This window comes from Jaculus jaculus, chromosome 23 (assembly GCF_020740685.1).
Source record: "Jaculus jaculus isolate mJacJac1 chromosome 23, mJacJac1.mat.Y.cur, whole genome shotgun sequence".
Classification (NCBI taxonomy): Eukaryota; Metazoa; Chordata; class Mammalia; order Rodentia; family Dipodidae; genus Jaculus; species Jaculus jaculus.
The window spans coordinates 3,894,943-3,914,130 of record NC_059124.1 but is presented as its reverse complement, the minus strand read 5'-3'; the positions used below and the strand labels follow the sequence as shown (position 1 = coordinate 3,914,130).

Genomic DNA, 19,188 nt, shown 5'->3' with positions numbered 1-19,188 from the left:
AAAAATAAATACTTCTTTCTTTAACCTGATTTTTAAATTATTTATTTACACAGTGTGTATACAGCCACGTTGGTACCATCTTTAGCCTCCTTCCTGTCTTCACCCATCCAGAGACCCTCCTCATTGGGGAACGTGGGTTGTGCATTGTGGGCCAACTGTGGCTCTAACAATCTTTCTGCCCCCTCTTCTGCAAATTTCCCTGAGCCATGTTAGGTCTACTACAGTGATGAGCTCTTGGAAGCCTCTGTGTCTCTGGATATCTGGTTTGGGAGGCATTGAGTGTTCTCTTTGTCTTATCTCCTTCACCCTTGTGCTGATACCAGGTTCACCAAGAAAGCAGCACTCTTGCTCATTTCCCCAATTACTCTTGGTTTCAGCTGGGGCCCTGGTGAGGTGCAATGAGCTGATTCATTTAACCTGATTTTTGTCAATTATTTTGTCCTAACAAAGGGAAGATGCCTAATACAAGAAGAAAATGGAACTGTGAAAATGATGGACCACTCTTCTAATTCTTAATCAAATAGATTTCACAACACAAATAGAAGAGATATTCATGTCCTCAATGGTATTATAAGAGCCCAATTTTGTCCTGAAAAGATATTTGACTGTATATTCAACATTAATCAGGGTATGGACTTAGTGTAGGATGGCATGAAACAAAGTACCATAAAATAGGAATTTGTAAAGGAATTTCTGCATAAGCATGATGTCCTGAGTCCAAATCTATGGCTCTCACATAAAATTTTGTCATGTTGATGTGTATCTGTCTACCTAAGTCACCATGACTTTGAAAGAACAGGATCCCTAGAGTTACTTATTTGCTAGTCTAGCCAAACTGATGAACTCCAACTCATTAAAATAATTCCAAGTAAAGTAGTTTAACTGGGGCTGGAGAGATGGCTTAGCGGTTAAGCGCTTGCCTGTGAAGCCTAAGGACCCCGGTTCGAGGCTCCGTTCCCCAGGTCCCATGTTAGCCAGATGCACAAGGGGGCGCACGCATCGGGAGTTCGTTTGCAGAGGCTGGAAGCCCTGGCGCGCCCATTCTCTCTCTCTCCCTCTATCTGTTTTTCTTTCTGTGTCTGTTGCTCTCAAATAAATAAAAAAATTAAAAATTAAAAAAAAGTAGTTTAACTGACACTGATTTATGATGTACACACTGAAAGAAGCAGGTGCCCTCTTCCACACACACATACAATGTGGTCTACCACAAACATGAATGTGAGTATTACACACATAGACACACCAAAATACCATCAACTAGATCACTGCTGCATTTATTTTTCATTTCTTAAAGCTGGGAATTTCAGGATCAAGATATGGGTAGACTTACTTTGTGGTATAGGTCTGTTTTCCAGTTCATGGATGACCTACAGCTTTTTCACCATATTCTCATGTGCTAAAGATGAAACCAGCTCTTTAAATATTTTTATAACAACATAAATGAATTTATAAATGGTCTGCCATACGTAATTTAAAAATTATCTAGTTGGTCCCTGTTTTGTGGCTGCCATACCTCACATCAAGGTGAATGATAGCATGAGAAGTTCAGGAGTAAGCCTCATTTATCACATGTGTTACATGTCCACTGTGTTTGCTTTGACGATTATCCTGTATGAAGCCCCATCCATAATGATCACTGTGTTTCTTTTCAGTTTGCCAGTCAAAAAATATCAACACATTCTGACATTGATTTTCGTCACTGAGGAGATCAACAAGAATCCCAACCTTTTACCCAACATCTTGGTGATTTTTACCTTTTTTCCTTTCAAGTGTGATGATTCACTTAAAATTATCTTTTATCTACGTTGGATAGCAAATACATATCGTAAGTTTCCTAATTATAGGTGTACATCAGTTGGATGTGGTGTGTTACTTACAGGACCAACATGGGCAGCAAATAGAAAAATTGGAACATTTCTGACCATCTTTGATTATGCACAGGTGAGACTTTGTGATATAAAGAGTTTAAATCCTGTCCCCTTTATTACTCTTCTTACGTGCTTAGGGATGTTTCAAGTATAGTACTTGTATACATATATTTTTCACATACACTTCAAAGAAATAGTAATCAGTGACTTGGTGATATATCAACCCTTAATTTTAAAAGATTGATATGAGGACCTGTGGAGACATAAAAAGGGATTTCCTACAACCCTTAAACTGTTCACTAATTTTCCATTTCCATTTATGAATTGTGACATATGACTAATAATGGGGTGAACAATCATCCTTCCCACCATTCTTCCCAAGTGATCATTTATACAATTCCAATCTTAGATTAAATTTTCTTCAAGTTCCCTTTATCGTGTTGATTTATATGTTCTGTGTCCTTTAGATTCACTATGGCCCATTTCATCCTATTCTGAGTGACCATTATCAGTATCCTTATCTGTATCAGATCGCCCCCAAGAACACAAGGCTGACATTTGCCATAGTCCCTTTAATGCTGCATTTCAACTGGACTTGGGAGGGTCTGGTCATCTCTGATGATGACCACGGTGTTACATTTCTCTCAGATTTGAGAGAAAGGATGCAAGGAGATGAGCTTTGTTTGGCCTTTGTGAATGTGATCCCATTAAGCATGGAATTATACAACACAAGGGCTGAAATGTATTATAAACAAATTGTGACATCATTAGCAAATGTTGTGATCATTTATGGTGAAATGAATTCTACACTAGAAGTGAGCTTTAGAAGATGGGCTTATTTAGGCATCCAGAGGATCTGGGTCACCACCTCACAGTGGGATGTCATCACAACTATGAAAAGAGACTTCATTCCTGACTCGTTCCATGGGGATTTCAGTTTTTCAAACCACCATCATGAGATTCCCAATTTCAAAAAATTTATTCAGACAATGAATACTTCCACATATCCAATAGATATTTCACTGATGAGATCAGAATGGATGTACTTTAATTGTTCGGACAATGAATCTAAATGTTGATCACAGAGCATGTGTTTACCTAACACTTCATTAGAGTGGTATGCAGATCAAGGATTTGACATGGCAATGAATGATGAGAATTACAATCTATACAATGCTGTGTATGCTTGGGCATATGCTCTCCACGAAATATCATTTCAGCAGGTAGATGTTCAGCCAATCATACGTCAACACCTAGTTGAGTGCCCAAAGGTATGCAGTCATCAATATTACCTTCTAAGTGGGTTCACACATTTTTAAACACTGGTGCTAAGGAGTACATTTCCAAATTATGAATATTTGTATAATGTTTCATTTCATAGGAAGTAAATCTAGATGTGAGCTTATTAGTTTCTTTTGGGTGGGGAATACCTGACAAAAGCAACTTAGTGAAGAATGGTTTCACTCTGGCTCACAGTTCAAGTATACAGTCCATCATGTTGGTAAAAGCATGGAAGTGAGGCTATGAAAAAATACTGTGTCCATGGCATACACAGTCTGTAAGCAGACGGTGATGAATATATGTGGTTTGCCACTTTCACTGATTAGAGACCCCTGCCCCCATGGAATAATGCCACCTGCATTCAGTGTGATTGTTCCATGTTTAGTTTCCTAACCTAGAAATTCCTTAGAGACATTTCCATAGACTTTTGTCCATGGTAATTCTAACTCCAGTCAAGTAGACAATGACAACAAACCATCACTGTGTGTATTCATGAACAAGACGACAATGAAATTAATGATGTCAGTTTTCAGTGATCTGTGTTTTATGCGACAGATGAACCTGATACCATGCCCAACTGCCTTAACTATTTGAAATATAATCACAGTTTTATCAATCATGAAGTGTTTGAATATCAAAGTGTGATCTTGCTTTTCACATGTCAATGTACCCTGATCGGTGTGATTGACAGGTCACACGAGTTGTTAAAGAATTTTATATCACCATAGTTACTGAAGTCCTTAGTACTTTAGTTAATGTTCTTCTGATTTTCATAAATATAATCGATTTAAAGGCTTATCTCATTAGCTTAACCAAATATTTGGTGATCATTTTTGCAGATTCTCCAACAAGAAACATATAAAAATTTAGTCATACTTAATTTACCTGTGGAATTTCATTTATTTCACGCTATTGGGTACATGCAATGATGTTTCCTTATGAGGGAAGCAATTCTGAAAATAAAAAAAAAGGTATTATGCACATCATGCATTATGACTTAATGTGTGTACATACTTAATTGCAAAATGATTCATGTCTTTTAGTTTTACCGCGCTCCGAAGAACATACAATTTATTAACTCTGTTGGAGACCTAGTGGCCGTTAATGAGAATACAAAAATTGATGTGGACTATGATATTCTCCACATTTTGAATTTTCCACAAGGAAATGGTATAAAAGTCAAAATAGGACAGTTTTCTCCATATCTGACCCTTGGTCAACAATTGTATTTGCTGAGACAAAAGAGTGGGTCACAGGGAGTGGGCAGGTATGTTTTAACTAACTTCAATGCATTCCTCTAAACTTATTTTTCTTTCTTTCTTACTTATTTATTTTTGGCTTTTTGAGGTAGGGTCTCACTCTGGCCCAGGCTGACCTGGAATTCACTATGTAGTCTCAGGCTGGCCTTGAACTCACAGCAATCCTCCTACCCCTGCCTCCTGAGTGCTGGGATTAAAGGCATTCGCCACCATGGCTGGCTTTCTAAATTTATTTTTATTTACTTATTTATTTAGTACATAAATAGCAAAAATCATGTGGGGCAATGTGTACTCCCTCCTTATTTGATCAAGTACAACATGTTGTTTAGGATTTGCATTCCATCCTACTTGATTTTCTTTTTATCTTTTGAAAGTTATTTGGAAGCAACAAAATGTTTAATCAAAATCTCCATGTCTATGACAATATATAGAGTATTAAATAGGTGTGACCCTTCAGTTATATTGGAGGTTTATTAATGGTGCATTCTTTTAACATATACTTATGAATGTAGTAGGTGAAATTCCTATCTGTTACAAGCACATTTGTGGTTTTCCTCAGATTCCCTCCTCTGTGTGCAGTTTGACTTGCAGGCCTGGCTTCAGGAAGTTCCATCAGGAGGGAAAGGCAGCCTGCTGTTTTGATTGCTCCCCCTGCCCAGTAAATGAGATTTCTAATAAAACAAGTAAGTAGATGGCTTAGGGAGTAATTCTCCAGTTTGATTGTTTTCTCCACCCATACTGGGAACTAGTATCTAGTGAGGATATGCAAAATAATTCAGAAATGAAAGTTAATTTTAAGACTTTAGACAATAGCATGTCACAAACATTAAAATACTATTTCAAGAAACTAAATATTTGGATTAAAAATTCACAACTGTTGTTTCAGATATATATTAAGCCTTAAAGAGATAAGCGGAAATTTCAGAGGTCAAAAATAACAATAAAAATAAACACGTATTGCTGTGGTATGAAGACTACTAGGCTGGCATTGAATGGATGCAGAGGTGTTACTTTATGCTGCCCTCTATTTTACATTGAGAAGAGAAGCAAACTTATGGAGATGAGATGTTATCATTGAACTTAAAGGCTGCAATAAATATGATCAAGGGGATATAAGTGATTATATAAATATTAACATTTCATCATTTTAGTCTATGACAGCCTGTAAGGCACTCTCATACCCAGGGCATTAAAGTGGGTGGGGAGGGGGTTGATACATAACGTGAAAAAGGAATAAAACTGATTTAAATTTTTAAGGTGTGATTGGATAGCATCATAAAAGACAACTAAAAGAATGTTATTAGAAAGGAAATTAAAACCTTGTTTATTCATATAATACCATAGCATAAAATTCAAATTGTTTTCTTACATACAAACTTTAGTGGTGATGGATGAGTTCATTATTAACATGGAAGGTTTTTTTTTTTTTTTTTTTCAAGGTAGGGTCTCACTCTGGCCCAGGCTGACCTGAAATTAACTATGTAGTCTCAGGGTGGCCTCGAACTCATGGCGATCCTCTTACATCTGCCTCCCGAGTGCTGGGATTAAAGGTGTGCGCCACCATGCCCAGTTTGGAAGGTTTTTCTTTTTTCATTTGTACATGCTGGCCATGTTATATGTAGCAAATAAAATAGAATTTATGCCTATATAATATAGACTAACTTTTATATGCCTACACAATTCATAACATTGCATGCACATAAATTTAGGGAAAAAATGATTAAGAAAAGATGAGTTATAAATGAAAAAAAATGTCCTTGATGGAAATACTGAACATGGGATAGCTAATTCTTCTTAATCCTATTTTGTGATTCAATATGATCACAATCAAAAATTTTAAACTTGGACTTCCTGTCAAGATGGCATCTGTCTAACCTTACCTCACCTCATGGGGAAGAAAAGGCAAGACCCTTAAGGTGTGTGTGTGGGGGTATTTTTGTTTAGAAGTTTGATGATTCTCGTAGGCTGCCAGAGGGAGGGTCTGGAGGAAAAAATGGGTCTCTACTGATTCCCACACTCTGGGGTAGCCCAGCAGTCCCCTGAGCCCCTCGAGCAGCGATCCTAGCTGCAGTACCGTAGGAGGTCCTCCTGCACTAAACGCCAGCCAAGTGGACCCAAGCTAGCGGGCAAGGTCCGCATCCCTAGGCTTTCCCACAACCAGGCGGATCCATGGATGCCATCCTTGTCCTACAGTTCCCGCCCAACCTTGCTGTCCCCCAAGGGTGCGGGATCAACTGTCTTGCAGCCTGGCTTTTCCATGCGGGTACACGTGATTGCCGCACCCCCCCCCCCCAGCCTTCCTGTCCCCTGCAGGTTCACGCGATCACCAGTCCCCACTAGCCTGGGCCCAGGGGCGCACGTAATCGCAGTGCCCGCAGTCTAGCTGACCCCGTGGCGCATAATTGCCGTCCCCCACCGCAGCCTTGCTGACCCTGGCAGGAGTGCACAATTGCCCTTCCCGCGCAGTCTTGCTGAGCCCAATCTTAGCTCCCACTCAGCCTTGGTGTCCCACACCCCGTGCATGATTGGCATCGTTACCCAACCTCGCTGCCCCCTCGCGCACATGATTGCTGTCCCCTCAGCCTCGCTGTCCCTCCTGGGCGTGAGTGGTACCCCCCCCCCACCAGCTTTGCTGTCCGCAACGGGTGTGTGCAATTGCCCCCCCACCCAGCCTTGCTATGCCCCTCACTGACTCTTCTTGAGAGCCTCTACAGACTTTTGGGCTTGTTCAATTTGGTTCACGTTTTCTAATCCTTTTTATGTATAGTTTCCAACCATCGGTAGAGTTTTCCATTTTCACATCATTTTCTAATTTTCCTAATGCTTCTTGGACTTAATCCTTGTATTTTTTTATGTCTCCATTGTCTTTAGCCAGCTGGTTATTGAGGGCCTCTTTTTCCTGCCCAGCCTTGCTGTCACCACATGTACACAACTGCCATTACCCCAGCCTTGCCATCACCACATGTACACAACTGCCATTACCCCAGCCTTGCCGTCACCACATGTACACAACTGCCATTACCCCAGCCTTGCCGTCACCACATGTACACAACTGCCATTACCCCAGCCTTGCCGTCACCACATGTACACAACTGCCATTACCCCAGCCTTGCCGTCACCACGTGTACACAACTGCCATTACCCCAGCCTTGCCGTCACCACGTGTACACAACTGCCATTACCCCCGCCTTGCCGTCACCACGTGTACACAACTGCCATTACCCCAGCCTTGCCGTCACCACGTGTACACAACTGCCATTACCCCAGCCTTGCCATCACCACGTGTACACAACTGCCATTACCCCCGCCTTGCAGTCACCACATGTACACAACTGCCATTACCCCCGCCTTGCCGTCACCACGTGTACACAACTGCCATTACCCCAGCCTTGCCGTCACCACGTGTACACAACTGCCATTACCCCCGCCTTGCCGTCACCACGTGTACACAACTGCCATTACCCCAGCCTTGCCGTCACCACGTGTACACAACTGCCATTACCCCCGCCTTGCCGTCACCACGTGTACACAACTGCCATTACCCCAGCCTTGCCGTCACCACGTGTACACAACTGCCATTACCCCCGCCTTGCCGTCACCACGTGTACACAACTGCCATTACCCCAGCCTTGCCGTCACCACGTGTACACAACTGCCATTACCCCCGCCTTGCCGTCACCACATGTACACAACTGCCATTACCCCAGCCTTGCCGTCACCACATGAACACAACTGCCATTACCCCAGCCTTGCCGTCACCACATGTACACAACTGCCATTACCCCAGCCTTGCCGTCACCACGTGTACACAACTGCCATTACCCCAGCCTTGCCGTCACCACATGAACACAACTGCCATTACCCCAGCCTTGCCGTCACCACATGTACACAACTGCCATTACCCCAGCCTTGCCGTCACCACGTGTACACAACTGCCATTACCCCAGCCTTGCCGTCACCACATGTACACAACTGCCATTACCCCCGCCTTGCCGTCACCACATGTACACAACTGCCATTACCCCAGCCTTGCCGTCACCACATGTACACAACTGCCATTACCCCCGCCTTGCCGTCACCACATGTACACAACTGCCATTACCCCAGCCTTGCCGTCACCACGTGTACACAACTGCCATTACCCCAGCCTTGCCGTCACCACGTGTACACAACTGCCATTACCCCCGCCTTGCTGTCCCATGTGATCCTGCCTGATTGCCGCCCCCCCCCCAAGCCTTGCTGTCCTTCCTGGGCATGTGTGGTCGCATTCCTGCCCAGCCTTGCTGTCCCCCACGTGCACACAATCTCCTTTCTGGCCTCATCTTGCTGTCTCCTGTGGGTGCGTGCCAGCCATCACCTTTCAGCCCAGTCTTGCTGTCCCCTGCGGGTGATTGGGCAACCCAGTCACTGTTACTCCCCAGCATTGCTGACCCTGTGGGTGATCACCAGTACAGTCTCTGTTCTCACCCAGCCCATCTGAGCCCAGTGCACAATTGCCACACAACTGGCTGTTGCCCCTTCGCACCACCAAATAGGGACCAGGCAAGTGTCTCCACCCTGGCCTTTCTGAATTACACGGGTGTTCATGGTCCCACTCCCCACCAAACCCCTGCCCCTGGCAAGCAGGCTAGCATCCCACACCCAAGGCTTTCTGAAACATTGTGATGGGCAGACCACAGAGAAAAAGGAATAGCATGAAAAATCAGATGCAAGTAAATCCAGCTAGTTTGTCCAGTCCTACAAAGAATGTCTCTAATCAAAACATAGAAGATACAATAGGATCAGAACCTCAACATGAAGAAACAAACTATGCAATCTTGGCCAAGCAAATAGCAGAACCTGCACAAACTCAACAAAGGACCAATAATTTTATGAATGGTATGCTCACTAGATTAGACATAAAAAACAAAAACATAGCCGGGGGTGGTGGCGCACGCCTTTAATCCCAGCAATCGGGAGGCAGAGGTAGGAGGATCGCCGTGAGTTGAAGGCCACCCTGAGACTACAGATTTAATTCCAGGTCAGCCTGTACCAGAGTGAGACCCTACCTCGAAAAACAAAAACAAAAACAAAAACAACAACAACAAAAAAAACCAGAAGGGTTCTGGAGATAGTTAAATTATCTGAAGGAGAGTAAAAAAAAATGGTCCTCAATAACCAGCTGGCTAAAGTTAATGAAGACATAAAAAACTACAAGGATGAACTCCAAGGAGCATTAAGAAAATCAAAACATGATGTGAAAAGGGAAAACTTGACAGAGGGTTGGAAACTATACGTAAAAAAGCAGTAGAAACCATGAACCAAATTGAACAAGCCCAAAACTCTATAGAAGCTTCTAAGAATAGTCAGCCATGTGGAGGATAGAAACTCAGAATTGGGAGACAAAACAGAAGAAACAGTTTGTGAGTTCAAATTTTTTCACAAGTTCAAAATTTTCTGTGAACATAACATGAGGGAACTGTGGAATACCCTGAAACATCCCAACATTCAAATCATAGGAAAACAGAAGGGGAAGAAAATCAGACCAAAGGCATGGAAAACTTATTCAACAAAATTATAGAAGAAAATTTTCCCACTCTCTCAAAAGAAAGTCCCATCAAGTTACAAGAAGCTAGCACAACTCCAAACAGATCGGACCAAAGCAGAAATTCGCAAAGATATATTATCATAAACATCAATCACAAAGAGAAAGTCCTAAAGGCAGCTAGGGAGTGACAACATGCTACATATAAAGAAAAACCCGTAAGAATTATTTAAGACTTCTCAATGGAAACCTTAAAAGTCAGAATGGCCTGGAATGGTACACTGCAAAGTCTAAGAACTTACAGCTTTCAACCCAAACTACTCTACCCAGCAAAATTATCCCTCATAAGAGATGGTGAAAGAAAAACTTTCCATGATAAAACTCAGCTATACAACTATATTAACACGAAGCCAAACATGCAGAGAGTATTTCAGGGAATGCTCCGCATAGAAGATCCAAATAACTAACCTCAAGTGCCTATAAGAAGCAGACCACAATAACCAAACTTCAAGAAGGTACAAAAACTACAAAGGCCAAGAAAACACCAAACCACATAAACCACCACAATATGGCAGGTATTAAACCTCAGTTATTACCCTAAATATTAATGGCCTTAACTCACTCATCAAGAGACACAAGCTAACAGGGTGGATCAGACAATTAGACCCTCAATCTGCTGTCTTCAAGAAACCCACATCACCACTAAAGACAGACACCTCCTCTGGGTGAAAGGATGGAAAATTATATTTCAAGCAAACAGAAATAAGAAGCAAGCAGTTATACCTACACTTATACTGGATAAAATATACTTCAAACCAAAAGTAATCAAAAAAGACAAAGAAGGCCACTTCTTATCAAGGGAATGATCCAAAACAAGAGGATATTAGAATCACTGGTCTTTATGCACCAAATACAGGTGCACCACAATTCGTAAAACAAAACCTACTTGACAATAAAACAGAAATAAACACCAACACCATCATAGTTGGGGACTTCAATACTACACGATTAGCAATAAATAAATTATACAAACAGAAAATTAACAGGGAAGTAAGAGAGCTCAACAACAGCATAGATCAATTATACTTAACAGACATCTACAGAATATTCTACCCAAATCCACAGATTACACATTCTCAGTGCCCATGGAATCTTCTCTAAAATAGATCATATACTAGGTCATGAAGCCTACCTCCTATATTTAGGAGGATCAACATACCTTTCCTGCTTAATATCAGGTCACAATGCTGTGATCAACAACAAAAGATGTGCCAGTAACCCAACCAACACCTGAAAACTGAGCAACACTCTCTTAAACAATAAGTGGCTACAAAAGGGCCTACACCTATTAAATTCTCTCTAAGATAATAATGGGTATCCATGTATCTTGCACTGACCTCACGCTCTGTTGAAGAATTTGCTTCTCTTTTGCAGACAGACACAGAACCTGAGGAGAGAATCAGCCCATCGCGCTCCACCTGGGCACCAGCTGAAGCCATAGAGTTAGTGGGGTAATGAGCAAAAGACACTTTCTTGGTGAACATGGTACCAGCACAAGGGTGAAGGAGACAGACACAGAGAACACTCAACTCCTAACAATCCAGATATCCAGAGACACAGAGGCTCCCAAGACCTCCTGTCACTGAAATAGAACTAAAATGAACCCAACATGGCTCAGGAAAATTCACAGAAGAGGGGATGGAAAGATTGTTAGAGCCCTACATTGGGTCAATGTGCACAGAGCCATTGCCTCTACCCCATAACTAAAGGCCACCCTCACAATGCAGCATCCACAATCCATGGTGGGGGGGGGGGTGGGCAACAGGAAGAAGGCTAATGATGGTACCATCATGGGACCAGTTCAAGGGGGAAGGAGATCAACACAGAAAAAATTCAACTCCTACCAAATCAGATATTATGAGACCCAGACACCCCCAACACCTCATCACTGAAGCAGAGCAAAGATGAACCCAACATGGCTCAGGGAAATTTTGTGGAAGAGGGGGCAGTTAGCCACATGTTGGGTAATGATATGCAGTCATTTTATCCTACCAATAACTGTGGGCTAACTCCAGAATCCATGACCCATATACCTCCACAAGGAGGGGACGGGGGGATGAGCCTAACAATGGTACCAAATTGACTGTATTTCCTGAGTACAAGAGTAATTAATAAAAAAATTTAAAAAAGTGAGAAACACAAAAAAAAATTTAATAGCAATAAAATGTTTGAAGACTCACAGTCACATTTAATAAATGAAGTTGGGTTCCTCACTTTGTTGAACTAAGTATTAATTCCAAGGAAGGTTTCTGTTTATGTGAGCTTTGCTTCTTTGGAGCAGTTATATTTAATACTTTTTTTTTAGACATCAAAAAAAAATTAAATCCATGATGAAAAATACAGTTTATAGATGGGATGAATTTATCCCCAGTTCACTATTATGTATCATGTTAATTTTTATCAATGTTGGCAAATACCTTGTTCATAATCCTTTCTCAATAACTTCCTGACCAAATTCTACTAAAACATAAAATGTTTTACCAAGGAATATGCAGGTAGAGTTGGGCAGTATAGGGAAATGCTATGTCCTCTCCAAATTAGTAAATTAATTCCTACTCCAAGGAAATGGATTTAAGCAATAATGATATTATTGTGAATTATATCTAGGGGTCTCCAATTTCATTTGTACTTGTTAAAAATAAGTTTTGATGCTGGAAAGTTGGTTTAACAATTAATACCTTTGCCTGCAAAGCCAAAGAACCCTCTTTGACTCTCCAGGACCCACATAAGTGAAATGCACAAGGAGGTGCATGCATCTGGAGTTCGTTTGCAGTGGCTGGAGGCTCTGGTGCACCCATGCTCTCTTTCTCTCTCTCAAATAAGTAAATAAATAAATATATTTTAAAAAGAAAAAATAGTTTTGAAACAATTATATGTATGTGCTGCCTTCTAGGGACAAAGCCAAGGGGCATCACCTTGATAAAGACAGATTTCATATGCTATAGAACTCCATGGTGAGGGAACAATCATATTTTATTGTCTAAATTTATGAACTTTGTCAAAAAAAGTTTGTAAGAGAAATCAAGAAGGCTTCTGGTCAAGATAGTGTGCACCTAGCCACGCTTCAGCTCCCAGGGTAATATCAGGCAAATTCTGTGGTGCTCCAGTGTGAGTCGGTCTTAGCTGACCTCAAGTGAGAGGGCAGGGAGGGGCACTGAAGAGAATCCACTGATTCCCACAGTCTAGCATAGCCCACCACACCCGCCGTCCGCCGCACCACTAGTCCAGCCACCGAGCCCCTGAGCAGGTTCTCTGCTGTGCTGCCCGCAGCTGTGCCCCTCCCAGTGCACGAGTGCCCTAACTCCCTCCCTGTACGGATGTTGTAAAATAAAAGAGGGTCTTAAAAGAGACATAGAGTCATGTACCTCTCTGATCTTGGACTTTACTTTGTACAGAACCCTTAACTAGAATTTTTTTTTTTTTTGGAGGTAAGCCTACTAGACTGGCATTTTTTTTAAAATGAAAGAGACCAAGGGTGAGAAACACACACAAAGAGAGAGAGAGAGAGAGAGAATTATGCCAGGATCTCCAGTCAGTGCAGTGGAATTCCAGAGACATTTGTCACCTTGCGCATATGTGGGACTTGCTCATGTGTCACCTTGTGTCTCTGACTTATGAGGGATGTGATGAGCCAATGGTCCCTTAATCACTAACCCACCTCTCCAGCAGTAGAAATCATAAGAAATACCTCATTTAAGCTATGGTATTATATAACTCTTATACACTAGGACAATATTATTTTATTCTTTTAAGATAAATAAAGGATCAGGAAAATGTATAAGGTCAATTAAATGGATAAAATACAGCTTTGTTAGTCTAAGTACATGGATCAGCAGTTAATATGCATATACACAATACCTAACCACCCCATTCACTTTTCCAGTACTTTCCTAAAGCAAGAAGCACAAAGTGGCACATGTATCCAGTGATTGTTTGAAGTGGCTACAGGTTCAGGTGAACCCATTCTGCCATAGTCTCCCTCACTTTGCTTGCCAAAAATCAAATAAAAATATCTCTAAAAAATCTGTGTTTACCTTACCATAAGATGATGGTCTTTATTAATTGGGAATCATGGCTATTGAACAATCTAACTAAATTGCTCTCAGTAGGAACAAGGAATACAAGATGCTTCACCTCTGAAACACTTGTTTGCAGTGTGCTGTGACTAAGGAGGAAATACTGCCATTATCCTGATGATACTTTTCTTTGTCTGTCAGATGTGGATCAATGTGTGAAGTGTCCAATTGATCAGTATGCCAACATAGTGCAAACTTACTGTCTCCAAAAATCTGTGACATTTCTGTCTTATGAAGACCCCTTTGGCATGGCTCTGGCTTTCTTGGCCCTGTGCTTCTCTGCACTCACTGCTCTTGTTCTTGGGGTTTTTGTGAAGCACCAAGACACACCGATTGTGAAGGCCAATAATCGAACAAACAGCTACATCCTGCTCATCTCTCTCGAGTTTTGTTTCCTCTGTTCATTTCTCTTCATTGGACATCCCAGCACAGCCACCTGCATCCTGCAGCAGATCACCTTTGCAGTGCTGTTCACTGTGGCCAAACAATTACTGTGGTTCTGGCCTTCAAGGTCACTGTTCCAGGAAGAAAGATGAGGGGGCTGCTGGTATCAGGAGCACCTAACTTCATCATTCCCATCTGTACCTTGATCCAACTTGTTCTCTGTGGAATCTGGCTGGGAACATCCCCTCCCTTTGACACTGATGCACACTCAGAACATGGCCACATCATCATTGTGTGCAACAAAGTTTCAGTCACTGCCTTCTACTGTGTCCTGGGATACCTGGGATCTCTGGCTCTAGGGAGCTTCACTGTGGCTTTCCTGGCCAGAAACCTGCCTGACACATTCAATGAAGCCAAGTTCCTGACCTTCAGCATGCTGGTGTTCTGCAGTGTGTGGGTCACCTTCCTTCCTGTCTACCACAGCACTAAGGGGAAGGCCATGGTGATGGTGGAGGTCTTCTCTATCTTGGCCTCCAGTGCAGGGTTGCTAGGTTGCATCTTTTTCCCCAAGTGCTACATCATTTTACTAAGACCAAGTAGAAATTCACTTCAGAGCATCAACAAAAAACATACAGTCTAACCAACTGATTTTTAAAGTTAAGTCATATGTATTAATGTAGTGTATGTCCTGTAAAAAACCTTTGTACTACTATAGCCACTAAACATTAGAAAATGATAAAATACTTGCCATTGTGTAAAAGTCTTATTTGTTCTCTAATGATATTTATCAGCTTCCTTGCACAGCCTTCAGCACAGGTTCCATTCACTGCACCCACTGAAATCCAGTTTCCCAAAGTGGCATATGCCTCTGGAGTTCATTTGCAGTAGTGAGAATAATCATTTTCTCACATCTCTCTCAAATTAGTAAATCAAATCATTTAGTAAAAGACACTGACAATGTACTGGGTATTTTGCTCCTATCAGTCTTGATAATAGGAAATGTATCTGAGCTATTCTTCAGATTTTTATTTGAAACTTGCTATAGGTGGATTCCTAGAGCAAATGTCTTTGAGCCTACTGAAAGGTTGCAGGTGAGTGCTCAAAGACTGTTCAGAGACACGGTGAGGGTATGTTTAAAAGATGAAAGAATATTACTCTCTGGAAGAAACGCAGGCCTTACAGTAACCATTTTCCATATGCACTATGGTTATCACAGTGTCTGGAATCCACTGGAAAACTTGAGGAATGATCAGATTGTGCAGACCATGGAAGGTCCTTGTCCAGAATGTAAAAGGAAATGGCTGACACTGAGAAAGTGACACAGTTGAAAATCTGTTTCTTGTTACTTAGCACATTTGTAGTTACTGGTTTGTAGATCACAAATCTTGGGCATTTATAACACCTCAAATGAAATAAACTCTTCGTGGTTTTTATTTAAAAGTTTATAAACATAGAAATTAATAAAATTATTTTTACATAATTTAAATTAGTATAACTTCTGCTTAGTATCAGTTACTATACAGATGTCATTTGTCTCCCAAGGATTCAACTATTGGGGACTGGCTTCTCAATATTGTAGTGCTGAAGAAGTGTGAATAAGAATTGGTCCCTAGCAGATCTTCATTGCTTGTACTTTTCTTGATGCTAAATTACTGTCATCCCTTCTTTTCTGTTCTTATACATCCTATTAATCATTGTGATGACATTCATTGTGAGACATCAAATCCAAAGTATCAGGTCAAAATCTCTGAAATTCCATTTGGATATTTTGATCTACAATTCTTAACTTACTACCCAAAGTAACATAAAATCGAACTCATATTTGAACTAAGAGATTTCCATGCACAGGAACAGAGGGCTCAGCATCTGGAACCTTGAAACAGAATATGAATTGCTCAACTTACCAGTCGTTTCAGATGCTGATGAGGGGAAAATACATAGAGTGGCTGCAGAATGTCTGTGACAGTGAAGTGTTGTTCATGGTCCATATGAAAGACAGCCAGGCATGAGGAATAATCCCAGAGGAAGAGGTAAGTCTTGGCATTAATGTCAGCTTCCTGGTAAAACTAAGATGTGATGATTTACCATATCATCATATTTTTTCTGAATATTATTTTGTCCTTCCTGAAGGAATATATCAGCATTTTGTTCCCATGAAACATGAATTGATACCAAGTCTGAATGTCTTTCTGGATAGTACAATATTGTATGTAATATTTACAAATGGTTAAATAATTGTGGACAAATGAATTGATCATCAACAATTTTATTTTTAATTGTTTTTAGATTGTGTGACACCAAGACATCTACCCCACTCTTGCAAAAGTATAAGAATGAGTTTCAAAAATTTATCCTTTGATTGTATATAAAATTGTATATACTTGTGTTCAGCTGCTTCTCTCTTATTAGTAGGATTACGGCCTACATTTTCCAAACTATGACAAAATACTAAAAAGAAGAGATTAATGGATGATATGTAAAACTATATAATGTACCACATGCTTCTGAACACTTGTTATGTAATATTGTATTTATTCTTTCAAAATTAACTAAACAACACACAACATGATTCTCCTCAGGTGGTCAGTGTCTGACAGCACATTTAAGAGGCCTTAACTGCATTCATCCCTGTCCAGATATGTATCATCTTCCCCAACTGATTTTCTGCTCACTCAAAGAATTTGCCTGATACTTTCTCCAAAAGCATGGATGGGATTATTTTGGTCCAACAAATCAAGCCATAATATAATAGCATCACTATTCATTTTCCAAAATTGGAATTTATTGCACTGTGGGTTTTGTGTGATAAGGTAACTGAAAATGGCCATTATCTTATTGCAGGCGGTGTAAATTAAATATAGTATATTTATATATAGTGGCCAGATAGTAGATCATTTCAGTTTTATGACCACATGGTCTCTGAGGATGCTGTGATACTCCAGTGCTATAGTGGGAAAATAACCGTAGATGATGCATAATGGATGGATGTAACACTTTTTGAACAAATCTCTAGTGTAAATAGTATCACTAGGATTTAAATAGCATTAACATGTTTTGAGTTATTTGAATTTCAGAATTTTTTTCACATATGAGTATTTATAATTCTACAATAGTGATTGATGCTACATTTCAATAACCTGTTATTTATTGTATGGATAACTAAAATAAGAACACATGCCCTTCAAAAATACCACAAAATATGAAAGTACTAATATGGTACACACAATATTTATACATTGAAATATCATACTGCAAAATATTAATATTTAACTTGTTTTTAAACATTTCAAATATGTGTTTTTTACATAGACAGGCATAACCTAATCACACTGTTTTGAATAAATGTATAAAATAAAATGAAATGAAACTAGACCCATTCATATCTCCATACACAAAAATTAAGTCCAAATAGATTAAAGATCTAGATATAAGACCTGAAACTCTTCTCTTACTACTCCTCTCCTACTAGAAGAAAAAATAGGAGGTATGCTCTATGATATAGAAGTAGGGAAAGACTTCTGAACAAAACCCCAGTAGCCCTGGAAATTAAACAATCACTCAACTAATGGGATCTCATGAAGATTAAAAAGCCAGTTCACAAACGAACACACCATATGCATAGGCAGAGCAAATATATTACCACTGAATGAAGAAAATCTTCTCCAGCTATACCACTGAAAGAAACTTAATATCTAGCATCTACAAGATACAAAAAAGAAAATTAAACAATAAAAAAATCATACAAGCCACTCTAAATGTGGGGCAGAGAACTGAATAGGGAGTTTTCAGAAGAAGAATTAAAAATGGCTAACACACACTTAAGATAATGTTCAACATCCCTAACCATTGGGGAAATGCATATTTAAAACAACTGTGAGATCTCACCTTAGTCCAGTAAGGATGGCAATGGTTTAAAAAATTGAACAATCATGAAGGGATGTTGTATTTTGTCAAAGGCCTTTTCTACCTCTCTTGAAATGATCATGTAGTTTTTGTGTTTAAGCTTATTTATGTGGTGTATTACATTGACATATTTCCATATGTTAAACCACCCCGCATTTGTGGGATGGAGCCTACTTGATCAAGGTGGATAATGCTTTTGATATTTGTTGAATTCGGTTTGTGAGGATTTTGTTCAGGATCTTTGCATCTAAGTTCATCAGGGAAATAGGCCAGTAGTTTTCTTTTCTTGTGGCATCTCTGCCTGGTTTTGGTATTAGGGTGATATCAGCTTCATGAAAGGAGTTGGGGAGCTTTCCTTGTTCTCCAATTGTGTGGCACAGTTTGAGAAAAGTTGGTTTCAATTCTTCCATGAAGGTTTGATAGAACTCAGCTTAGAAGCCATCTGGTCCTGGACTCTTCTTTTGGGGGTGGTTTTTGATTACCTTTTCAATCTCAATGGGTCATTTATGAGGTTAATATCCGCTGAATTTAGCTTTTTTAGGAGGTATGTTTCCATGAATTCATCCATTTCCTCCATATTATCCAGTTTTGAGGAGTAGAGGTTTTTGAAATAAGTCATGATGATCCTCCAAATTTCATTTATGTCTGTTGTGAGCTCTCCTTTTTCATTTCTAATTTTGTTAATTTGAAGTGTCACTTTTTTTCACTTGATCAAATTGGCCACGAGTTTATCAATCTTGTTTATTTTTTTCAAGATCCAACTATTTGCTTCATAATTTTTCTTAATTCTTTTCTTAGTTTCAAATTCATTAACTTATGCTCTGATCTTAATT

General features: G+C 40.2%; 1 protein-coding gene across 1 annotated transcript; it reads left to right on the top strand.

The window, feature by feature from the left end:
- Positions 1-1,578: 1,578 nt before the first annotated feature.
- Positions 1,579-15,092, top strand: LOC123456474 (vomeronasal type-2 receptor 116-like). Its single transcript, XM_045139782.1, is given in 8 exon segments — positions 1,579-1,825; positions 1,880-1,941; positions 2,336-3,139; positions 4,193-4,379; positions 4,382-4,416; positions 4,968-5,091; positions 14,210-14,548; positions 14,551-15,092. Coding segments are annotated over 8 exon segments (2,340 nt in total).
- Positions 15,093-19,188: the final 4,096 nt, after the last annotated feature.